Consider the following 26,052-nt stretch of genomic DNA (forward strand, 5'->3'; position numbering starts at 1 on the left):
TGCTCTGTTCGCTGCCTTTATTCTGTTTCAGACCAATTAAAATATGACACTCCTCCGGTGGAGAACGTCTTGTTAAAATTAAGCGCCTGAGACGCACAGACACCTTTGATAAACACATCCAGGGCTACAATTGGCTTTGGCAGCAACGGCATGCTATATAGATAGATCGAGAGGGAGAGAGACAAACATGGCTGTGTGTATGTGTTGTGTCACTTCCAATAGGAGATGGGAGCTGTTAGATCTGATTAAAAGTGTGTATCCTTCCTTGTGAGCTTCACTCTCAAACACACACACACACACACACATATATAGTGGAGACTGACGTGATGTTATGAGACGTTTATGAGCCAAGAGATACTGACCAGTGAAGACAACTCACTGCCAACGATTTGCGGCTTGGACAGCAAGGACAGAGGAATGGTAAGCAAAAACAGACGAGCCAGGGGAGAGGGAAAATAAATGGAGGGGAGAGCAGCTGAGGATATAAAAAGACAGGTGGTATACAGAAAAGGCTTAGAAGCAAAGGAACATATGATGAAGAGAGCCTGATAGGAAGGAAAACAAAGGATGGGAGAGCGCTGGGGGAAAGTGAAGTGAAATATGGTGTTTTTTTTTTTTTTGAAAGAGTCGAGCGGATAGGAACTCGAGAAGACAGATTAGACGGAGAGAAGAGAGGGGAAAATGGAGAGAGGTGGAGTGATGGATGCAGGCAGGGGACCAGCAGCTCTCTGCCAACATCTCCATGCATCCTTCCAGACATCACACTGCGCTGCCATCTGCCTCCCTGCCACACACACACACACATATACACACGAACACACACACACAAGGAGGAGATATGTGAAATCATTAGCGTCTCCTGACACTGAATAAATATCTGGGGATGAAATCTGTCTGTGGAGAAATCACCCGCGGGGAAATATGATTGGATGAGATCACGACCTCGCTGGAGCGTAATTTGCATGTCATCTAAATGGGATCTGCCCCCAATGCTCGGGAGGTCAAAAGGCATCCGATTAGTCGGATGGCACAACTCACTCCCCGATTGGCTGAGAGGAGAAACAATGGCAGGTGAACTGCTGCTCAGCTGCTGGTCCCTCTGTGAGCTGCAGGACTGCCCTCTTCTGGCTGCTTTACAGATCTCCACAGTTTGATAGAAACACACACACACAATTAAGACATCCGACGTGTAGAGACAGAGAAATTCTGGCTGGCAGTTGATGTTTTTTAATCACATTAGAGCTGAGGAATAAAAATAAACACAAAGAGCATGAGAGCGCAGCACACAGAGTGTCTCGGTTAACCACATATTTATACATATATTTATATAATAGAGCCATTTCTGCCACTTGTATAGCCTCTGATTGTAACACAGAAATAAACCAACATTCCCTGGGTGAGAGATAGAGAGAGAGAGAGAGAGAAGAGCGAAAGAAAAAAGAGAGCACAACTCTCAACAGTCATCATCTACATTAGAAAACCTACAGGCCATTCTTTTTTTTATAGGTTTATACATCAGCGAGGCATCAGTATTCATTACAAAAATAGGAATATAGTTGATATAGAAGCACTGGGGGTTGATTGAGTGGGTGGGGCGGTGAGGATGTGGCTGTGCCCTCCCATCACTGAAGCAATGACCACCCATCCACCCACCCAACACATACACCCAAACCAGGAAACGAAGAGCCATCCTAGGATCCTGTGCGCCTCCGTTGAGTGTTGTACAGCAGTCCAGCCCAGACAAAGAGTCAGTTATCAGTGGAAACCAGTTAGGGTTTAAATTAAACAATTAATAAACCATTAGAAAATGAGTACGTAAAAAAATAACCTTACAGATAGAAGAGGGGGTTAGTGCATTGATGCAAGTTGAGATAGTTTAAGAAAAGTGCCATCAGAACCCAGAAATCATGAACCCGGATAGAGAAGGGAGGGCGAAATGAAAAGGAGGAAGGAGTAAGAGGTGGCAAATTAATAAAAGGTTTCAGAGAGAAGTGCAAAGCAGCTCCAAGGTCGCCCTTTACTCGGGTTTCTATAGCTGCTGTTAGTGAGAGAAAACAAAAGATGAGAGGGGAGGGAGCTAATGGTGATAAAGTGTTATTGCTGGGGGGGATTTTTTTATTTGGTGTTAACTGGTGAGAAGAGGAATGAGGGGATGGAGAGGGGAGTTATTGCTGAGGGTAGTAGGGCTGCTGCTGAGGGGGTTGCTGGGGGTAACCAGGGTAGGGCTGTCCTGCAGGAGGGGCTCCTGGGTAGCCACCCTGTCCTGGAGTTGCCTGGTAGGGCATGTAGGGCATGTTGTACTGGCCATAAGCGTAGGGATTGTAGCCCATAGGCATCTGGAAGTACCTGCGTGGACACCACAACAGAGAAGACAAATGTGAAGGTGATAATAACCAAAGTTAAAGTATTAAAGGAATAGTTCAGCATTTTGGGAAATATGCTTATCTGCTTTTCCTTCCAAGAGTAAAACAGAAAGATCAATACTACTCTCATCTCTGTGTGGTTCAGTACGGAGCTGGAGCATGAGACTTTACTTGGATGGGGCACCCAGGTATATTAACGGCTGCAAAGAGCAAATTTGGCGACCCATTTTAGCATTTTTTAATTCTCTATCCACGCCATCTGAGAGAACAATGCCATCCGTGATCCATTACCTATGACCACAGCTGTGGCAGAGGTGCCCCAAAGTGTCAGTGTTGTGTCAAAGTCTGTTCCCCTGTATAACAGTGTTCTCCTGCTATTAAAAGATGCTTCCTGTAGCGCCCAGGTTAGCACCCCTAGTTAGCGCCAGGGATGAGGTTTGGTCCAGATTTAGGAAGGTGGAAACACACATTCACTGGGAGACTGTCTTTGACACAACACCAGCTCGCAATATGGCCTACTTTCTCCACGAGTGAATGAGGCAAGAAAACGCACTGATAATTAATTATAAATTATATAAATGATATTATTATATCCGAAATGATCAAATATGATAAATAATAAAATAAACAACCCATGCCTGCCAGATCTTTTGATTTTCCAGCCCATCTCCCTGCTGTCCTCCTGGAGCTTCTATTCCTCCGTGTTTTACCCTCCACATGATAAAATTTCAAAATCTGTTAATTCACTATGTTTATTAAAAATAGCCAGATATCACTGCTGTTTATAATTGTGATTGTTTAATTACGTACTCCTTCCACATATTTGTCAGTTGTGTCTATACACAGCTAGAGAGACGAGCAGACAGACAGAGATGATGAAGACTAGCTCTATGTTTGATTGAAGAAGAGCATAATGATATGTATAATGTATATGAAATTAATAGAAATGTTCAATGAAACAAAACATCGCATTAAAGGTCTCGTGTATTTGTGTTTTTTTCATATGTAGTAAAAAACTTTTGTGCCCTTTTCGCCGTATAGTATATTTCTGTGGGAAACACTGGAAGAGCTCGCCTGGCTCTGTCTGAAAAGAATCCACGTACCAGCACACTGAAAGCTCAATAATTAACTTGTTATATCCATTTAATTTGAAATGTAAGACATACTGATAGTCAAAGTGAAGGGCAACAGCTTCCCTGGCGTCAAGGCTGATTACTTTGCAACCTCATGGAAACAACAAGGCACAAAACAGATACAATGTGTTAATATGTGAGCTGTAGAGATGCTAGCTGCCTCTCTTAGATCCAGTCCTCATGCTAAGCTATTGTGGAATTAGCTTACGGTGTCGGCTCCATGTCGACGCAGAGCCTACGCTGTAGCCTAACGTGCAGCTCCCCAGAAATGTTTATACAATGTAAAATGCCATAGGCTTGTGCTAATAACGTTAGCATGTTGTATTTGTGGGGAAATGTGTCCAGATAAACCCAAGTGTCTGTGAATGCTGTGAGTTATAGTAAAGCTGTTTTGTGTACTTGTGTTTGAAATCGTCTCTATTAAGCCATGTGTAAGGTGTGTTTTGAGACAACTAAACTCTACAGCACTTCACAGAAACCTCCACCGCCGACTTGTGTTTTGGAGGTGTAACTGCAGAGTGACACAGACACACCACCGCACAAGTATAAATGTTCACAATGACGCAGGCAACGTGCGTAGGCTATGGCATAGGGTCTGCCGCACAACTATAAATCCCGCTTAACAGGGTGCTGCTGGCTCCAGCTACCTATTTACTGTACATACATGAGAGTGAACATGTCATCGAACTCTCTGCAAGAAAGCCAATGAGCATATTTCCCAAACTATTCCTTTAATATATTAAAAGTAATTTCTAGCCAAACCATGTATCTGAGCAGAGACTTAAGGGGTCAACTGATTTAGACTGAATGAAGGACTTTCTTTTACCATCAACAATCTAAGAAGGAGCTGTGGGGGAGAATGAAATCATGTTCTCTCTGTCCTGTACTTATGTGGGTCAGTTTGTACTCAGAAATAAGGATGTTGTGACGTGACACTCACCCTGGATAGCCTTGATAGCTGGGGTAAGGTGGTCCCTGAGCCTGGGATGGTGGGGCCATAGGTGGTGGGTTGGTGTTGGGAGGGCCAGTGGGTGGTGCATTGGTGGGAGTGGTGGAGGCTGCCTGGGGGGTGAAGGTTGGTGGAGGAGGCCTGGCTGGGGGCATGGGCTTCGCCTGGGGCTGCTGCTGTGGTTGTTGAGGCTGCTGGGCCTAGGTAGAGACAAAGACAACAGACAGATCAATATGTAACCATCAGCCTCATGTCTGCTGGAATCGTACTGAACGTTTGGGCTTTGTTTTCGTTTGTTTGAGTGGCTGCTTACAAAGACGGTCCTGGGTGCAGGGGTGGGGCCGCCAGCGGGGGCAGCTGGGGTGCTCTGATAGGCGGGAACGTTAAAGGATGGAGCACTGGGCTCTCGGGCGATGCTCTGCTGCAGGTCCCTGAAACAAGAATTCAAGCATCACAAACAGTGACTGTGCTGCAGTGTCTCCTTCATATTCACCGTGTTCTTACACTGCAACACACCTTGGAACTAACTGGCCTAGAGTGTTAAAATCTAAATCAGACTATAAACTAAACACAAACTGCTGACTGGCCTACCTTTACTCCCAGGCCAGCTCATATTACTGCCACACAAACCAATCAAATAGACAAAAACCAGGTGAGTACATACTTAAGTAGTTCATCCCGCTCTGTCTTTCGAGCGAAAACGATGTCGCTGCATTTGTTCTGGAACTTAAGCAGGATTTCTGTCAAGTCGTTGTAGAACTGAGGAGGGAAAAACAAAAGGGGACAACAATAAATCACCCAACTTGCAAACCACCTTGACTCACAAAAAAAACAAAAACAAAACAACCCTAAACAAATAAAAGAAGAAAGTTTCCAACAAGATATGCATTACTGCAGCACAGCGCATCCTTGCTGAGGCACGTGTGTGCCGGTGTGTTGTGCTGAGCGAGTACCTTGGTGCCTTCGCGCAGGTTGCTGGTGATCTCAATGTAGCTGTCGTGGGCTGAAGCCAGCTTCTTCAGGACCTCCTCCCTCTGGTTGGCCTCCGTGTTGGACTGCTTCAGACTGCTGAACTCCTGGTGGGACATCTGGAAGGAGATCACACGTTGAAAACAGATCACAGGTTGAGGAGATTAACTGCTGACACCTCTAAGAACACAAGGATATTTATGCACAGTATTCTATAAATTATTTCTTCACACAGAGTGGCACTTTGCCACTGAGAGGGTAAACTGGGTCTCACTCACTCTTTGGATTTTATCTGCACCTGTGCGATCTGCTACAGCAGCTGTAGCTTCAGCTGCTGTAGCAATATATATAGAATTGAACTGAAGATCAGGCCCATTGTCGCTGACACCCGATGCAGCTAAATGAGTCACCATCATCCAATATCAGTATCTGATCAGTGCATCTCCTCCTATACTGCTCAATTTCAGGTTCATACTTGTATTTTGGGTTTCTACCAGAACACATTTACATGCTCCAACTGTCAAAAATACTTTATTTTCCTCACACTGTCTGAGCTGGTGCACCTGTATTCACACTGTCTGAAATGCTCCATTTTAGCGCCTGTCTCTTAAAAAAAAAGCCCAGTCTGCTCTGATTAGCCAGTGTTTCCAGGTCTTCTGTATCTCGGCGTCTCTGCATCATTTATGTCCCGATTACCGGCACTTTTTACTGTGAAAAATCCCCAATAAATTTGAAACACAACTGGACATGTTTCAGCAGAATGATCCGAAAGTGGACCCGGGAGAAGTTGATAACATCTGCAACCAAGAGTACATGTTTCCCTGACGTTAGCATGTAGCTACATGTAGCAGTTAGGGCTGAAAAGTAAAAAAGTAACTTGAATAATTCAATTACTAAAAAGCCTCGAGCCATATGGCGCTGGTGTCAGTGACATTACTTATTCTCAGTTTTATTATCCATACTTTCATCCAAAACATTTCAGAGTTTTTCCTGGGAAAAAGAATTTGTAACTTTTGTGGACGCTACCATGGCACTCCGTCAATTAATTAACTTCACTACTGAAAAGCTATTTGACACAGAAAGTAGTGACGTTACCTCCACGCTACTGAGAATGCCGTTAAATTCGTAATGTTGCTACTTGTAGTGAGCTGCTGCCTAACATTGATTATTTTTGACAGCATGAGAAATAGCGCCGTAGCGTGAGTGCGTGTGAAATCAGTCATTTGTGTGACTCTCATGCTGATTGTGTGATGGTTGACAGCTCTGACTTTCAAAAAAGCAAACAGGTTTGTTGCTCATTTCACTCATTTTAGAGACTTTTCTTATTTTCCCTTTCATATATCACTACTGTCCTTTAAATAAAGCTAAAGTCATTTAAAGAAAACACGCAGTATTTCTTATCTGATTACTCTCGATTAATCGCCAGAATAATCAATAGAATACTCGATTACTAAAAGGAACGATAGCTGCAGCCCTAGTAGCAGTGAAAGCTACTTGATGTTGACACTTGCAGCAAACACGCCTTGAGCAGATGACCATGTAAAGAAACCTAAGTCAGCTTGTTTTGTGTAGAAAAAAACCCCATTGGAAACAGAGAATTCAGAGTGGTCTGAAGCCTGAGGTGTGTGCTCACAGGTATTACTTCGACATACGTTTAAGTTACCTTTACTTAGCTGGAACACTGGCCACTCCTATTGTGAGCATCTGACATTGTAATATGATATATATATAACAGAAAATAGGAAAGAGCATGAGAGGTTCCCTTTAAGCTGGTAGAGGGTAGAAAACTGCTGATACACAACCTGAATAAGAAATGCTCTCTGCTAAATGAATATTCTCTTTCTGAAACAACAATCTTCCCAAACTGTGTGTGTTTGTGTGTTTGTTTACCTGAACTTGCCCCAGTAGCTCTTCCTGCATGCGGAGGCTGGCCTGTACCCTCTGGTTGTAGCTACCGTACAACTGGTCGAGCTGGGAGAGCGACAGCTGCTCCTCAATAATGGCCCCGTCCTGGGCGAGCGCGGTCAGGAAGGTGGTAGATATGTCAAAGGTCACGCCCTTAATCTCTCCCTCCAGGGTATCCCTCTCCTCCTTTATCTCGTCCAGCTGGTTGAGCTGGGAGCGCAGCACATTCACTACCTGGGTGAAGATGGAGGAGACCAGTGAACTATCCGACAATGATCCCTGACCTCTCGCCCTCATGATGACTGCAATATACTGCTGTTTTTCACTTTAGCATGAGCACAGTGTAGCTGTGGGGGGGACATGCACTTCTTCCTCGCGCTTTCCCAGTTCTGCTTGCTTAGTTATTTAAGTTCCCCCGTGACACACCATGCAAAGTCAGCAAACAAAATGAAAAATGGAGCTACGTTGGGGAGGAGGGCCGGGGCCATAAAGCACACAGTGTCCACTGGGTGCTTCTGTACAGCAGGAGTCTACGTTTATGTAGCACACACAAACACCTCAGGATGAGGTGAGACATCCTGAACTCAAAAACCAACCGTACCAATAAAAAGTTTTACGTTATCTGTCCATACAAACACATATATAGACAAACCTCGCTGCCCTGCAGTGTCTTGGTCGGGTTGGCGGAGGGGATGGCAGCATTGAGCTCGTTCTCTGGTTTACACAGCAGGGCGATCATCTCACAGTGGGTGTTGTAGCGGTCTCTCACCACCTGGTCCGCCTGTACTGCTTTGTCCAAGACGTTGCGGAAGTTAGCGCCCTCTGGGGGAGAGAAGGGAGGAAGGGAGGTAAGGAAAGATTAAGAGACTAGGAGCATTGTTCAGCCAACAGTGGAGAAGAGACAGAACAAACTTAAGGAACAAAGAAGCACGACAAAAAGGAAACGTGTGTGTGTGTGTGTGTGTGTGTACAGAGACTGTGATGGATGACACGTCTCCACATAATCACATTGTACAAAAATGAAGCCAAAATATCCTGGACATAGCCGCTGCCATTGTGTGCTGGTGATGTCATTTAGAGCCAGAGTCTGTGCAATAGCAATCTCTGAAATATCAAGTTTCCGCCCACATATCTATCTGACCAATCATGAGCAGCTCTATTGATCGTGAGTACACTGATTGGCACACAGCTGTCAATCATGATGTTAAACCCCCTTTTTATAGCATTAAATAACGAGATTTTCACATACTTCAGTGTAATAAAAACTAAAACGACAGATGTAAATGTATCTGAGGTGTACTTAGATCTTTTAGTTTGGGCCATGTCCCATCTGCTAACATAGAGGGGCGGGGTTTATGACCTATACTGCAGCCAGCCATCAGGGGCGATCATGATGTTTTGGCTTCACTTTTCAGGAGCTGTCATGTCGTCCATCTTTATTATACACGCTACGGTGTGTACCTGCACGAAGGGGCTTGTAGAGATCTCCAGAGGGGGTTCTGTTCCAGCGCTGGTTGAACTTGGTTCTCAGCTCGTTGTCTGTCGTCTCTTCATCGTCCAGCATCTTCAAAGACTGAAGACAACACAACATACAAACACACTGAGTACCTTAAAGATAGACAGAGTAGACCTTCAAACGATTACACCTTTATTATTATTGCTTTGTCATTTGAGAGTCATGTGTAAGTATTATCTGAGTTTTGAGAACTGTTTTCAGAGTATACCTACTCAGCCACCTCGTTGCAATTATATAAACTGATGATGTCATGTAGGGCAGCAACTAACAATTATCAATTAATTTTAGTGATTTATCAATGAATTATTTTGTCGATAAAATGTCAGAAAATAGCGGACGGCTAAATTTTTCTTTGATGAAAACAATTATTCGATTATCAAAATTGATAATGAACATTTCCTGTGTTTATTAAGTTTTCTGCACCAGCGCACCGCTTTGTGTGGTTTTGGAGGCGGTTTGGTGCGGCTTCTGCAGTGATGCAGGTGCTGCGCCGTTCCATCGTGGTGAAGAGGGAGCTGAGCCGAAAGGCGAAGCTTTCAATTTACTGGTCCATCTACGTCCCAACCCTCACCTATGGTCATGAGCTCTGGGTAGTGACCGAAAGAATGAGGTTGTGGATACAAGCGGCCAAAATGAGTTTCCTCCGTGGGGTGGCTGAGCTCAGCCTTAGAGATAGGGTGAGGAGCTCGGACATCTGGAGGGAGCTCGGAGTAGAGCTGCTGCTCCTTTGTGTCCAAAGGGGTCAGTTGAGGTGGTTCGGAAATCTGATCAGGATGCCTCCTGGGTGCCTCCCGCTGGAGATGTTTCAGGCACATCCAACTGGTAGGAGGCCCCGGGGCAGACCCAGAACACACTGCAGGGATTACATATCTCATCTGGCCTGGGAACGCCTTGGGGTCCCCCAGGAGGAGCTGGAAAGTGTTGCTAGGAAGAGGGACATCTGGGGTGCTAAGCTTGGCAACCTGGCCCCGGATAAGCGGATGATGATGGAAGGGTGGATGGATTAAATTTTTCTTTAAATCAATCAATTGATTGTTCCAGCACATCTTTCATATCTAATAATACCCATAAATATTAGTTGGCTGGCAGAAATACACTTTTCTGTTTTTTGTTTTTTTTCCACTTTCATTTTTCAGTTATGGCTCTTTGTCTTTTACAACAAAACTACTTTTTGGGGGAATTTAGGACATTTTGGTGTGGACTTCTCAACTCTGCCAACAAACTTGGAAGCAGTTTGCATTTATGTTTTTTCTCCCGTCTGTTTTAGCAAGATGTCTAAAAAAATAAAGGGTTGGCTGAAGCTGACAGACAAACAGTCCTTGGCCCAAAGATCAGTGGATTAGATTTCAGTGATGATCCTGATCTGGGATTTCCGCCACTGGGGACAATTATGAGTTTTTAACATTCATGTGTTCTTCTGGTAGTGGTGGTAGAAAAGCTGCTGAACAGCATTACGTTCATATGCTTCTTTGTCAAGAAAGCACAGCCATATGACAAACAAGCTGTTTTGAAGGCGGAAGTTCTAAAAGTGCTCGCTTTACTTTTTAAATAAATTCATGGTCACAGCTTAGCCATGAGAGATCACTGGTTACGGGATCTACAACATGCAGCAGCGTGTGTATAATCCAGTGTGTTCCTGTGTGTCTGACCTCGTCCAGGATCTCTCTGTTGCGGGTCAGAAGCTCAGGCAGGTCTTTGATTAGCTGCTCAATGTTCTGCAGTCCTCCCTGCTGCACAATGGCTCGGGCCTTCTCAGCAATGGATTGTGGGATAGAGTCTCCTGAAAGGTCCTCCAGAGCAGCCGGCAGGTTAAGGGATGCCAACACCCTGATGGACAGTCACAAAGCACACACAGTCAGTTATTGCTGTCTCCAAAATACCCAAACTGTTAAGCACTTCGTGGCGCAATCAAATAGAGTGATACAAGTACTTGACTGCTATTAAGGGCACTACATTAAAATCACAAGCATCTCTATCGACATTTTAATGGTGCCTGCTACGCCATCATGTTTCTGAATTTCTAATAAATCCATCCATGCATGGAGACACAAGCGTTCACAGTCATGTCCACAGGAAGGCAATTCCCCCTGCATGTACAATGACATGCACATGCACAACAACATGTACTACACAGGACAGCGTACCCATTGCAGAGATTGGTGGCCTCTCTCATCGTCCCCACCAGTCTGTTTACAGTCTCAGTCTTCCTCTGGTTGTAAATGCTCATGGACTGCTGCACCGCCATGGGGACCATCTTCTCAAACAAGTCTGAAGAGACAGGAACAACATAAACAACTGATTAAAAACACATGCCACATAGAGAGAGCTGTGGTTAAGATCCCATCTGGAGTCATTCAGTCCCTATACAGTAAGTCTGAGGTTATGTTTTTAGAGAGTTTGGATGAGATTGCACTGAAACAAAGAGGGTGTCTTATATTAAGTGTCTTTGAATTAGAATTTGCTTCAGAAATTCTCAGCTCGCAGCTTGTTTTTAAAACATCTGGGTACAGAAATCTACATTTTTACTTAATGATAAAAATTAATTACAGTAAATCATGGTGAATATCACAAAAACAACATACTATGCAGTGTACTATGTGAAAGAAAAATAGAGTTCACTAAGAAGCACAAATGCCAACTGAAGCTGTTACATCGGCGTATACATGGAGCCTACGCCGTAGCCTGATGTGCACCTCCAAAGAAATGTAACTACACATCGAGCGACGCAGACTTCCTGTTTATTTCTGTAAGCTGAAACCATTTCCCTCAGTGGAAACAAAGCTTTTATTTAATTTCACAGATAAGAAACAATAAATTGTGAAGACAATAAAGCCTCCACAAAAATAGCATTGTAAGTCTTGTGTGCAATTTATCCTGGCTTCATATGAACAAAGGAAATCTCCGCTCGTCACTAGACTAATTTATACAATGTAAAATGCCATAGGCTTGTGCTAATAACGTTAGCATGTTGTATTTGTTTAGAAAACGTTGAGTATAAGACAGTTGTTTTATTGGTGAATCTTGTGAGTTGTAATGGAGCCAAATTATGTGCTGTTACCTTGTTAAATGTTGCTGTTGTCCCTGGCTTTGTATAAGAAGAGGGAAAGTCTGCTAGCTGCTAGGCTAATTTATACAATGTAAAATGCCATAGGCTTGTGCTAATAACATTAGCATGTTGTATTTGTGGGGAAAATGTGTCCAGATAAAGGCAAGTGTTTGTCTGTGAATGCTGCGAGTTATAGTGAAGCTGATTTGTGTACTTGTGTTTGAAACTGTCTCTATTAAGCCATGTTTAATGTGTGTTTAATGTGTGTTTTGAATCAACTAAACTTTACAGCACTTCACAGAAACCCTGCCTCCGACTAGTGTTTTGGAGGTGTAACTGCAGAGTGACACAGACACGCCACTGCACAAGTATAAATACTCACAACGGCGTAGGGGACGTGCGTAGGCTACGGAGTAAGTGTAAAAACTGGAAACAAGGGGAACAGCTAGCCTGGCTCTATTTGAAGGTGCTGCCTTTTTCTTTGACCACAACATAGATGTATAAAGAGAGCTGAATACAGCGTTGGAGGAGGGGCCCCATTCATTCCTATGACAGTTGCTTTCTGGGGGCCTGAACCATGAACAATAAGTAACCGACATGGACTTTGACAAGGTGTTTTATCAGGGCAAACACTTTTCTTTGTCTCTCGTACTCACATAAAACTAAGTGTCTCTAAGTGAGTCAAACAATATAGGAACTGTGTTGAGTGTTTGTGCATCTTGCCTGAGAATTTCTGGCTGAGTGGAGGTGTGATGGCGGTGGCTTTGACCAGCGCTGCCTTGCCGATGTGCTCGAGATCCTTGACCTCAGGCACGCGGTCGTGGTAGATAAAGTCATTGTCTTTTTTGGCTGCGGTGAGGGCTCGGTTGATCTTGTCACTCAGGTCCTTAACGCTCACATATTCATCGTAGCGAGAGGCCACCGTCTTCACCAGCTCTGCTGCGTGCTGGAGGGACAAAAAATAGATTAATAATAATAATAAGCGTTCTAGTTTTATTATGTGGAACTTCAAGGCATGTATGTCAAAATCTAATATCTGTCCAGCTTTTTGAAGGTTACATAAGACATTTGAGATAGAAATGGAAGTGAAAGCTGTGTACCTGCAGGCGAGCGATCTCCTCTCCAAAGCGCTTCTTCTGCTTGGCCAGGACGCTCTGGTGCAGCTCAGCGTTGGCTTGCATGATGCAGTGCTTGGCGGCCAGCACCGGCAGCACTTCCTGAAAATAAAAATACTGACCAGGGAGAGGCAACCACAGAGCAACACGCAGGCACGCAAACAGATATATACACGCACACGCACGATGGCAAGGCAAACCACAAAATGGCAGACGCACACCAGCGAGGTCAAATCACAAATGACATCACGAAAGCCAATCACAAACAGGCACAAGCAGTCAGAGGTGTGCAAACACAACACGAGCACACGCACAACCAATGCCAACACCACCACCACCACCACCACCACCACGAGGGATGCAGAAAGAAAGGAAGACAACGAGAGAGAAAACAGAACAGGCCATGAGTGTTTAATCTTTTAGCAGAAGCTGCTACACCTTCATCAAACCTCCCATAGCCATACATGTGTGTGTGCGAGTGTGTGACTGTGGCGGTGCTTGTGTGTGGTTGATTTCAGGGAAGACACAGACAGTTTTTTCAGATATGTGGTAATATACCTGGCCTCATTTTCTGTGTGTAGCTTGTGTGCAGAGCCATCGTCACGGAGGAGAACTACGTGCTTTATAACAGAGTACATACGATGGGAACTGTGTTGCACCAGCTGTCCATAAATCTAGTACCTTTTTTATGAGTAAAGCCCTTCCAACATTTTTAGTATCTACCAGCTAGTTTCCAAAAGGTGATTTAATAAATGAGGTTGCAGCATTAAAACGTAAATACTGTCTAAGCTAGAAAAAGTCTGTCAGAAAATGAAGCCAACAATTAATAGCACTATCAAAATAAAGGCGATAAACTGCTCTCACTGCAGCATGACAAACTGTAACATAACATCAAACACAAACAGTTTTAGGGGTCAAGCAAAATATCAAAATCACCTCAAATGTCGGTATGACAAGATGTTACGGCAGTTATGGCAGTTATGGCAGTTACGGTACAAAAGACTTATGCGAACATATCTCTCAATTTTTACATAATATAATGTCCCATATTTATGCACAAAATACACTAAGGTGAAGGGGATACTATTTCATTGTGTTTGGCAATGCGGTAGGATCAAATCTTCAAGACAGGAGTTTATAAAAACAATAGAAAAGATTATTTCAAAAGACATTCCAGTGGACTCCAAACCAGAGGCCTGTACTACAAAGCAGGATTTGAAGTTAGTTACTTAGGTAACTTTGGGGTTAACTCAGGGTTTTCAGTACTATGAAGCTGGTTCTCTTTTTACCGGGATAAATCACTGTGGCAACTTATGTTGAACAACTTCAGGGTATCGGATCACAGCCTGTCAACACCCCGACCTCTGACCAATCAGATCACTGACGAAAAAAGTATCCATGGATGAAAGTCCAGAGTGACAGGTAAAGAAGAGAAGCCTATATGCTGTTGTAGGTCAGTGGAATAATTTCATCGTTCCAGGGCTCTGGCGTCGGTGGCTTAGTGGTAGAGCAGGTGCCCCATGTATAAGGCTGTTGCCGCAGCGACCCGGGTTCGAATCCAGCCTGTGGCCCTTTGCTGCATGTCATCCCCTCTCTCTCTCCCCCTTCACGCTTACCTGTCCTGTCCATTAAAGGCAAAATGGCCCAAAAAAATATCTTAAAAATAATTTTAAAAACAATGTCATGTCATTGTTGTTTCATCCCACGCCACTGACATTTTACTGTCTTGTAATCGAACTGAAAAACTGAAGTTATTGTTCTTGGCCCCAAACAACTCAGAGACTCTTTATCTGATGACATAGTTTCTCTAGATGGCATTGCTCTGGCCTCTAGCACTACCGTAAGAAACCTCGGAGTAACATTTGATCAAGATTTGTCTTTTAATTCTCATTTAAAACAAACCTCATGGACTGCATTTTTTCATCTGCGTAATATTGCGAAAATTAGGCCTATCCTGACCCGAAAAGATGCAGAAAAATTGGTCCACGCTTTTGTTACCTCTAGGCTGGATTACTGTAACTCTCTATTATCAGGTAGCTCTAGTAAGTCCTTAAAAACTCTCCAGCTAATTCAGAATGCAGCAGCACGTGTACTAACAGGAACTAAGAAACGAGATCATATTTCTCCTGTTTTAGCTTCTCTGCACTGGCTCCCTGTAAAATCCAGAACTGAATTTAAAATCCTACTGCTAACTTATAAAGCTCTAAATGGTCAAGCTCCGTCATATCTTAGTGAGCTCATAGTGCCATATTATCCCACCAGAACACTGCGCTCTGGGAACGCAGGGTTACTCATGGTCCCTAAAGTCTCCAAAAGTAGATCAGGAGCCAGAGCCTTCAGCTATCAGGCTCCTCTCCTGTGGAATCATCTTCCTGTTGCGGTCCGGGAGGCAGACACCATCTCCACATGTAAGACTAGACTTAAGACTTTCTTCTTTGATAAAGCTTATAGTTAGGGCCGGCTCAGGCTTGCCCTGTACCAGCCCCTAGTTAGGCTGACTTAGGCGTAGTCTGCCGGAAGACCCCCTATATCTCTCTCTCTCTCTCTCTCTCGCTCTCGCTCTCTCAAAAGATATCCTGGGTATGCTGAACTGGCTTCGTAGTACAGGCCTCTGGTGTTACACGCGGGGTTAGACAAATTACTGTTCCTTTAGAAAGACTGACATATATACAAAAAGGGAAACGGTGTGTTTGAAAAGGTTTGGGGACCTTTTATGCTTTTGTGAAATGAACGGATCTTTCAGACAATCAGGAGAAAGATGGGTATTCTGTAGTATAGTCTGCAATATGGTTCGTCTGAGCTCAATTTTGCGAAGACAATGACGTTTAATTTTAACATGCTTTTGGGATTTATGTGTGCACAAAGGACGGATTTACATCTGAAAAGTTGTGCCTCAGTTTAAATTCACTATAAGAAAGACTTATGAACAGCTGGTGCACATTACAACCCTGCTTCTCCCTTAACTTTGGTTTAATTAACCTCAAAATATTAAATCTGTGGTGCAGACTTGAGGCTGTGTGTGCGAGTGTGAGTGTTTCAGTTACAGTGTTAGACAGACAGTAAGTACCTCAGATGCCCATGATTAGATGATGAGAAACCAATCAGAGTGAGAACTAGTTAAACTGCAGCTTAGTAGTAACCGACCAATCAGAGTGAGAACAGGATGGAAATGGACCAATGAGAACAGAGAGACGTTCTCACAACTTGAGTATCGCTCTTCAAGTCTATTTTACACCCATACAAAACAATACACACTCAGACGGACGATACACACACCAAACCATACAGAACCCAGACTCTGTATGCGTGTCCACCACATTGAACACATGGCTGACTGAGCACTGTTAGGGTTAGTGTGCAGCTGTGTGTGCATCCTTCACATACCTTGGGAAGGTTGTCTTTGTACTGGCACTGCTTGAAGGCGTCGCCGTAGAAATCTGCTGCCTGATTGGCCAGCTTTGCGATGACAGCATCTTTCATCTTATCTATGGGATGAACAAGACACTTTTTAAGAGTACAAATGAAGCAAAACATACTTAAGATAAGAAGCTGTCTTCTTGAGAATTACACATCACCAGCTGATCAGCACACCTGTGATCTGCTAACTGGTTACTGAACTGATTTGTTTCTCCGAGTGGTTTTCAGAGCGGTCTGCAGCTGCTGTCTGTCGTGTTACATGTATTTCACATCACCCCAATTAAACTGCTCCTACATCTTACAAAGCATTGAAACTAATTTACAACAAAAACTCTCCCCCTCAGCAGAAAACATAGGCCTAATTTTTCTAAACGAGAGCTTGTTTTATGATGTAACCTACAAAACTGTTGTGTTTTAAAACCTCTAATAAGCAAGTCTGTCGACAGAATTGGGACAGAGGCTGAGTGCAACCTGGATCAAAACTACCTACTGCCGTCGCTACAAATGAATCTAAAGGGAAAATGTGCATGATTAAAGATGCTTTTTATTCAAAGTGCAGCTGTTCTGCTTCGTTTATATTTAACTGACTGGCAGATTTGTGATACCAGTGTCCGTAAACTTGCTAAACATGAGTAAACTATGCACTTTAAAACTAGAAAAGCACAATGATAGCGCAGCAGTTTCTAATTAACGGTCTCTAAGTGATTTGTCATTTGGTACCTGAGGTGGCTTTGAGGAAGAAGACCTCCTGGGCCTGGGCCAGCATGATGTGGCTCAGGGTACCCACAGTCTCGGGAGAGATGTCCATGGTGGGCTCCCTGTTCAGAGCTGACAGCACTGTGTCCTTAATGTGGCCAAACGCTCCGCTGGCCAGCTGGACAGTGACACAAATAAAGAAAGAAACATGTGAGGCATGACTGACAAGACTGTCAGTGATTGGCAGCTGCTAATAGCTGATGAATCCCTCACAAATAGGGATGTTCCTAACCACTAATTTCCAAAGGGTCAAACACTGTCCAAAAAATATTGCATGAATTCTAAGAGTCATCTGAAATCACGTTTTGATAACCAAATTATATTTAAAGTGCTGCTGTGGTGCTTTGCACCATTCTTTATAAACATGGCACATTATGCCCGAAACAACGTTGTATATGCCAGTTTATTCTGACACAGCCTTCCTACAACCTTATTTCTATTTTCTAGCAAATCAATACACTGCCACACTGTACTGCTTTTATGAGATGTCATCTCTGTCAAAATTACCACCTTGATACTTGCAGAGCGGGGCAAACAGGTCACTAAGGGGGTTTTAATGTCTGTTTTTTAATTGCATGTTTTTCTAATTCTGCATTGTTAAATTGGTAGCAAACGGATACTTTTTTTTTAATTAAAAACTGGGAAGACGTCACATTTCAGTGCCATATTATGCAAATCTGTCATTTAAATATGTACATCAATATAAGTCTTAATAATAAGTTAAACTGACAACTCAACTCAAATTTATTATAAAGCACATTTAAAAACATCTTACATTGACCAAAGTGCTGCACAAAAGGAATATAATGCTAAAAACACATACATGAGAGGCAACATAACTGTCAGGTACACAGCTCACACCTTTAGAGACAACACACACAGGTACGCGTCAGAGAAAACCACATCAGGGGGACTCAAACGCTAATGAATAGAAGTAGGTTTTGAGCCTGGACTTAAACAAGTCAATGGTGGGGGCAGATCTGATTGGGAGGGGGATGCTGTTCCACAGTTTGGGGGCAGACACAGCAAAGGCACGATCACCCCTGAGCTTAAGTCTGGAGTGTGGGACAGCCAGGAGCCCCAGGTCAGCTGACCTGAGGGACCTGGGCACAGAATAGGGGGTTAGAAGGTCCGCGATGTAGAATGGGACCAGACCATTAAGGGCTTTGTAAACAAACAGAACCTTAAGGTCAATTCTGAACTTAACAGGCAGCCAGTGGAGAGAGGCCAAAACAGGTGTGATGGTCTCTCCTCTGGGTTCCTGTGAGGAGTCTGGCAGCAACGTTCTGACCTAGCTGGAGGCGGGACAGAGAGAACTGACTGATACCGGTGTACAGAGAGTTACAGTACTCTAAACAGGAGGAGATGAGAGCGTGGGTGACGTTCTCCAGGTCTTTGAGGGAGAGAAATGGGGAGAGGGAGAGTTTGGAAATGGTGCCGTGTTGGAAAGCGCCAACTAACAAAAGTAGCAACGTTTAATCGTGCACATCACTAGTCACAAGTCTAGAGTTTATTTGGGTTCGTGAAACATGTCAAAATTAACACGAGGAAACAATCTTATATTGCAAAATGCAGGATGCAAATTTGCTGCAACAGACCTTGACAGCTCGCATCTCTGAACACTAAAATTAACTTGAATGAATCCACATGAATGTATGAACATCTCAGTGGCAATATTAACTGATGATTGACAGAGTGAACACTGGCGCATTTTACTTGTCTTTACACGCACAGAGTGTAACTAGTTTTTCTTGTTTGTTTATGTCACGTTTGTCTCTGCGGGCTGAGAAGCGGAGGAATGAATGGCAGCTATGGTTTTGCTTCTGATAAATAATCAGGAAATACAAACACAAAATGACAGATTACATGTTGTGCTGTGTAAAGCACAGTAGCATGAGTTACCATACCAATCATAAATGTAGGTTTGTATTCAACCAGTTTGTAAAATGTAAAAAAAGCTGCAACAACTCAAAATAATATTGGAAACAGTCATAATTGTACAGTCATTTTCACAAGAATTTCTAAAATCAAGCAATACATGTCACTGTGTGTTAGTGTGCGCACCTGATAGTATCTGGCTGCAGCCTTCAGGCCCTCATCGTTGTCCAGGTTCTGCTCGGAGGCAATCTGACTGGCCAGCGCTGCTGCGTTAAACAACACGCACGTCTTCTCGTAGCCCAAACTGGCCAAAGCTGCAACACGCACACACAAACAAACACACCAGAGTGAGAAATTTTTTGTCAGAGAGCCTTTTTGTGCCTTTTATCTGAGTCTGTAGAGAGATTATGGTTCTTTTCAGGGACAACTTGAACTACAGAATAAAACACTTTCATAGCACACTGCCAAGTTTCCACTTAATCTGTGACCCTGAAACTGTTTTAGTTTATTTCCCACAACTAGAAAGTGAAGACAGAGAGGGGAATGTGACATCTATCTTTCATCCATTGTCAGATATCGAATGCTTTCTCATTGTGTGGGGTTGGCATTTTCTCTAAGCAACACTTTCTACTGCTTCATTCTACATTTGTCTCACACACAAAAAAAATCCCACAGACATGAGCTCCCACAATTCACCACAGAGGACAAAAGACACAGGCGTGAACAGAATAAATGTGAAGACTGAACCCAACAAAGAGCAGTCTGAAGAATGTTATTCTCTGTTAGCAGTTAGCCTCTCACCATGATATACCTCGTGTCATGTCTTTCTGGCTCTTACTCACAAAACTTCAGTCGCTAATTTTTCTGTAAACCCTATAAGACACCTTGTCAGGCCTGTTTCTGGACGCAAAATAAAACAGGGATCTATTCAGTGTGAGAAAGCTTTGTTTCTCATTGTGTGTGTGTGGGACACAAAGAGATAAATACACGGACAGTATTAAATAGTCAGACAGATACACCCTGAGGACAAAGACCTTCACTGGCTTTAACTCTTCCTAATATGCAGCTAACCACATCCGCGTACAAACACAGTTACATGCACACATATTCTCCCATGGACACAAATGCATTTGAGGTCGCACTTACAGAGCTTGACTGAGCCGCCAAACAGCGATCCTTTATCAAAGGCATCCTTCCATGTGAAGGTTAGGCAGAGCTGTGGAGACAGAAAGACGCTTTGTTTCCAAGGTCTTCTTTTGGGGAACTTCGTCTGACCCACATGTGCGGTGACCAATCACTTACCTGGTTTTCGGAGAAGGGAAACTTGGGCTCGACGGCACACAGCTGGTCATAGTATCTGGAGGTAGATAGAGATGGTGGCATTAAAACCAGTTTCCCAACATGTCTAAACCCAATGACACCTCTTATTGTTTTCTACGGATCATATGTCATCATATAGCATCAGCAAAGTCTTGGTTTAGTTTACTTTCCCTACATAAAACATATTTATTTAACTTTATTTGACTCCATATATTTCCCATGGTTATCCACGCCCCACCTGGAGTGCCTCTATGCCCCCCAAGAGGGGTCCACCCCACAGTTTGAGAACCATTTAGTTAAAGTGAAGTTATGGGAAACAAGAGATGAGTCCATACAGTAAGTCATTATTGAGAAACTAGGTTCAAGGGCAGTCATTATTACGACATAGCTGCAGATCTGAGGCCTGAGGAAGCTCTGTCATGTCAGAAACACTTGACAATGAGTCAGGAAAAATTATCAGGACAGGCAAACACACACACACACACACACACACATTGAGAGTCAATTACAGCTCAGCTCTTCATCTTATCGGTCTCTGCGTCTGCGATGTGAATAGTCTATTATTAGAAATGACAACTTGCATAAGGCCCAGTTAGGGAATCCCCCATTACCAGTTCATCCATTGTGCTTTTCCATTGGCAGGACAGACTGGAGTGCAAACATATAAGTAAACAAAGACTGGCTTTATATACAGAGCTACAAACATGTAGAGTTTATCCTTATGTTTCCCATTCAGTTACACGAGGAGGAAAGCTGAGATCGAGTGCACCTACTGAGTTAACTAAAGACAAAAAGAAAAAGCCTGGACACAACAATGGTTACCATGGTGACACAATAGCTGTGTGTCAGCGCGGCTCTGAAAAGGATAGGCCCGTTGCCCTGGCTACCTGGCACATGGCTAACAGACGACATGTGCAGGGAGCCAAGGAGCGGCGACGGACACACATGCTAGTTCCCACCTGGTTGCTAATTAGCCAGGACCACATATTACCACATACACTACTGACTCAAAGCCCTGATATCTTACACACAAAGCATTTCAACATCACTGTGCCTTTGAGTGAGTAAGTTTAGTTAGTTAGTTATGAACCCGGATTAAAACAGAGAGAAAATCTTTCAGATCCTGTGAGAAATCTTTCCTTTTTTTAGGCAGTACATATCACTTTAAAAAACTTTCTATCAATGTCTCTCACATACTGTCTTTTAACTATAAACATAAACCAGGGATGAACTTATTCAGCAATTATTCTCCTGATACAATTATTGATAATTCAACTCAGGTCATGTGTCAATAGATCTGACACCACTTCTCTCTAGCGTGTATTGGGATCATTTTTAAGCAGAGGTAACATTAGTTCAGAGAGATTGCAATGACTCTTCAAACTGGGGCCAATACTGATCCTAGGGCTGTACTGGACGCCATTTTATGTACATTCAAAGCTTTAATTGAGGTTTTCAAATGAAGCTTTGAATGTTTGTCATCTGTCATCCACCTAAAAAAAGAAAACAACAAAACAAAAAAATCTTTAAACAAAATCCCCAGTTTAAATAAAGTGATTCATTAGATTAAATGCAAATTAGATCAGTTTTCTTTGATGAATAAATGTAATTATGGAGCTGCTAGATTGCTACAAGACTGTTCAGTTCATACAAGTGTGTGAGTGGCAAGCGGGAGAGCAAACGGGTTTTTGACTGCAGTGATAACGTTGCTTTTGAAAGGCTAAAGCTCAGAAAACATGGACTGAAGCAGAGCATTTTGTGAGGTAAAAACACAAAACTTTGAGTTATTAGAAATGTTTGGATTTACAAGTGCCACCACTGGAGTCTTATTATTAAAATAGTATAATACCAATAATATTAGTGTAGGCTAATCTTTACCTGCCACTGAGCAGAAATACTGGGTTCACACAGCATTCAAATGTTGATTTAGACTTCAAACATTATGAATGAAGCTTCGAAGCTTCAAACTATTTGGTAAAGCCCTTGTGTGTCCCTATAATAAACTCAACTGAATCTGGGCAACATGACCATCAGCCACCAATTACTGGCCTCACATGTAGTATGTCTCAAAAAAAAAAAGCATTACAAAGTCCTGAGTGAAAAAACCTATTGTGTTAAAAGTAAATACATGTTCTGCATTACTCCCGTTAAGCTGCGACTTAACACCCAGCACCTTGAGCTGGTATCATTTTAAACATTTAAAGAGCCTAATGTTGGCACACGCTGGACAGTTTCACTTTGCACTGCGGCTATAAAACAGCTCACGGTGGAGAAAAGTGGAAGACTGGCATCCTGCAAGTGCATACTTGGCTTACGTAATCTGGGCTCACCCTGTACATTAAATAACTCATGAGTCATAGAGAAGAAAGACTCAACTGAGAGAGGACAAAGTCTGCATCTATACGTCACCTTGGAATTCAGTATGTTGGATATCATTGAGCCAAACAACAGCAAGGTTTTCAGACATGATATGAAGGATAAGGAGCATTGATCCCAGTGGCCTTCTGCATTAGTGTTCAGTCATTAATTTATTATAAGTCTGTGTAATTGCATAAGAGCATGACAGCAGACAACAACAGCCAGGGAGGGGTAAGAGGAGCATGGGACACAGAGGAACTTTGTGTAGCAAACATGAATCCTATTTATGTCACAGTTCCTCTATGCAAAGTGGTTGGCACAGTGACATCCTTTTGCTCTTTACACTACGTGTGTGTGTGTGTGTGTGTGTGTGTGTGTGTGTAGTTGTATGTTACAACCACAGCAGCTATTTATGATATAAAATCCACTGGCAGAGTAAATACCAGCCTCCTCTGTTGCTCATGTCTCTTCTTGCGTCTTGAGTCTCATACACACAGTCACTTTGCTTCGTCTGCTGTTTTTTCCCCAAGTCACTGTAGATGTCTTATCATGTGGCCACCAGTGGACTGAAGGCCTCCACTGTGACATCTGACAGGAGAGTGAGCTGTGCTTTGACTTCCTCTCTGGTGCTGTGTAGATACATGGATAAATATACCTGGAAGGTGCTCATGAGTTTGAATATGCATGAATGGATTTGTGGGCAGATGGTTTTCTGTGTTAATTCATAAGTTATTGCTGAAAGCTGTGACCTCTGTTCGTGTTGTGACATCAAACTGAGGAGCTGATGATCAGTCTTTTGTATAAAACTTGGCAGGTGAGCATGGTTGATTAAAGATGAGGTAGAATAATGATGACTAGTTTAACTCCAGGTTTTATGTTACACTGTCACTGGTGTATTACAGTTTTATTCTAGCTTGTGTGGCAGGTAGCATGCTCCTGTAGGCGTTTATATATTCCTGTTTTATACTTAAAGCACCTTATTGTGTTTGATTTTCAAGTCTGTGCGTGCTCTGTGTTTCACCTTGGGGACAATAAAGTTTAAGTTGAACGTTCAGGCTATTTATAATGCTAAGGTAGAGTTCACATGGAGTCACTTCATGAACAAGCCAAAGCAAGAGCCCATAACTAGCTTGGCTAACATGGCTAATTTGACATAATAAGTCCCTGACAGTTCAGTTATACAAGTAAACAAGCACAGTCTGTTAGCCTCTACAGGAAACTTGGCGTGAATACCGTATGAGTCAGTTATTATGGTGAGAATACCTCCTAGCATGTTAGCATGACTAACTTTAGCTCCCAGGTTAGCAACTACAAGCTAACACATCTGGGTGCGGCAATGACTTGGCTAACTCGCCGCGACGGGTGAGAAGGTCGGTCTGATTGTTAACAGTATGGCAGCTAGTTCAGGTGTGTTACAGACGGAGGACTTCCTACCTGAGCAGTATCTCCAGGGAGCTCTCGTGTTTGTCCAGCGGCCTTCCCAGCGCGTTCCTGCGGAGCTTGTTCAACTCCTCCACGGCGCAGATATACTCCGCCTGCTCCTCTCCAGCTGGGTACGATGCTGTCACAAATTTCGACAGCGGTTTCACCAGATCCACCTCGGAGGACTTCTTTAACGGGACTGAAATAAACGTCGCCATTTCGGCCCGTAAAAGCGATTTATTTAATCAGAAAAACAGAGACGATTAGCGACCAGCGAACACAAACAACAGCGAGCGACCCACTTCCTGGATCCTGACAGGGAACGTCAAATTACGTCATGGGAACGGAGAGGCGCACCGCGCAGACTCAGTACGGTGCTAATGAGACATGAACTGGACTGGCGGAAAATTAGCCTTATCTGATCACAGCCACTGTTTTATTTCCATGACTGCACAGCATGGCCGGATTAACCCCATAGCAGGCCTGAGGGCAAAAATTAGCTGGTGGGCCTGTAAACCCCCCTGTTACTCTCCATTTCTATTTAATGTATAGTATTCCTATGCAAAATGGCCCCTGGTTGAAGGTAAATAGATGAATACCACATTCAACTACTCAGGTTAATAAAGATAGACCAATATAAAATGTAACGATAAAGTTGTGAAACCATTCCATAATTATTTTTGAAAGTTTGCTTATCATTATGACATTCCATTCTATATTATTATTATTATTATTATTATTATTAAAAATAAAAATAAATAATAATGATAATAATATGGGGCCTGAGAGCAAAAATTACATATTTTCCATACCTTTTCATTTCCCGTAATAATAATAATAATAATAATGATATACTACTACTACTACTACTACTACTACTATAGTATTATAATAACAGAATGGGTCATTTTTAAAAATTAATTATTATCAGGTTTTATTTAAAAATGACCATTTTCCATACCTTTTTATTTCCCATGATAATAATAATAATAATAATAATAATAATAATGACAATGATGATGATAACAGAATGGGTCATTTTTTTAAAATAAATTATTATCAAGTTTTATTTTAAAATGACCATTTTCCGTACCTTTTTATTTCCTATCATTTTTCAACCATTTTGTTTTTATGTAATTTATGTATTCCGTCCCGTAAATGTAAATAGGTGAATACAAAATTCAACTACTCAAGTTAATAAATATAGAAAAATATAAAATGTAGTCATAGAATTGTGAAACCATCCATAATTATTTTGAAAGTTTGCTTATTATTATGATATTCCATCCCACTGTCATTATTAGTACTATTAGTATTAGTAATATTAATAACAGAATGGGTCATTTTTTTAAAATTAAATTTTCCATACCTTTTTATTCCCCAAAATAATGATAATAATAATAATAATAATGATAATGATAACGATAATGATAATGATAATGATAATGATAATGATAGTGATAATGATGATAACAGATTGGGTCTTTTTTTTTTTAATAAATTATTATCAAGTTTTATTTAAAAATGACCATTTTCCATACCTTTTTATTTCCCATCATTTTCCAACCATTTTGTTTTTATATAATTTAAGTATTCACTCCCCTAAAAGTATAAGATAAGATGAACTTTATTGTCCCAAACAGGAAATTTGTTTTGGGTACATAGTGTGACATAGCTGCATAGCAGATACAACCATCATGTACAGTCAAGACACAAAGTAGAAAACCATGTAGTACAGCAAGAATGCTGATTTGAATATCGTGATTGTACAATCAGGACTACTGGGCAAGAAAAATACATCAACTATGTCATAACAGGTAAGGTTAAAAGATTAAAAGCTCCTTAAGGTTGCATTAGCCCAGGAGATAATAATTAGACGTGCAATAAAAACTGTCAACAGTGAAC

The 26,052-nt window shown here is 42.4% G+C and overlaps 1 protein-coding gene across 2 annotated transcripts; it reads right to left on the reverse strand.

Annotated features, from left to right (window-relative positions):
* Nucleotides 1-1,208: 1,208 nt before the first annotated feature.
* Nucleotides 1,209-24,468, reverse strand: pdcd6ip (programmed cell death 6 interacting protein). Of its 2 annotated transcripts, none has more exons than XM_050034221.1 (18): nucleotides 24,160-24,468; nucleotides 20,350-20,404; nucleotides 20,194-20,263; nucleotides 19,234-19,361; nucleotides 17,134-17,287; nucleotides 16,381-16,481; nucleotides 12,982-13,098; nucleotides 12,605-12,827; nucleotides 10,980-11,103; nucleotides 10,485-10,662; nucleotides 8,781-8,892; nucleotides 7,972-8,141; nucleotides 7,305-7,553; nucleotides 5,399-5,533; nucleotides 5,110-5,204; nucleotides 4,759-4,876; nucleotides 4,437-4,645; nucleotides 1,209-2,346 (listed from the first exon to the last, which is right to left on the reverse strand). In XM_050034221.1, exons 1-18 carry the CDS (start codon nucleotides 24,363-24,365, stop codon nucleotides 2,166-2,168), a joined length of 2,625 nt encoding a protein of 874 aa, XP_049890178.1. In that variant the 5' UTR covers nucleotides 24,366-24,468; the 3' UTR covers nucleotides 1,209-2,165. The 2 variants fall into 2 exon arrangements, with proteins under 2 accessions (XP_049890178.1, XP_049890177.1); XM_050034220.1 differs by having other exon boundaries at nucleotides 12,982-13,113.
* Nucleotides 24,469-26,052: the final 1,584 nt, after the last annotated feature.

This window comes from Epinephelus moara, chromosome 22 (genome assembly GCF_006386435.1).
Source record: "Epinephelus moara isolate mb chromosome 22, YSFRI_EMoa_1.0, whole genome shotgun sequence".
NCBI lineage: Eukaryota > Metazoa > Chordata > Actinopteri > Perciformes > Serranidae > Epinephelus > Epinephelus moara.

What these genes read in the sequence shown, in the direction of transcription:
- pdcd6ip (XM_050034220.1), bottom strand. Translation starts at nt 24,365, where the DNA reads ATGGCGACGTTTATTTCAGTCCCGTTAAAGAAGTCCTCCGAGGTGGAT. An exon ending in TCCCTGGAGATACTGCTCAG is followed by an intron (nt 20,405 to 24,159) that starts GTAGGAAGTCCT and finishes ATCTACCTCCAG; the next exon opens with ATACTATGACCAGCTGTGTG. An exon ending in AGCTATCAAGGCTATCCAGG is followed by an intron (nt 2,347 to 4,436) that starts GTGAGTGTCACG and finishes GTGTCCACGCAG; the next exon opens with GTACTTCCAGATGCCTATGG.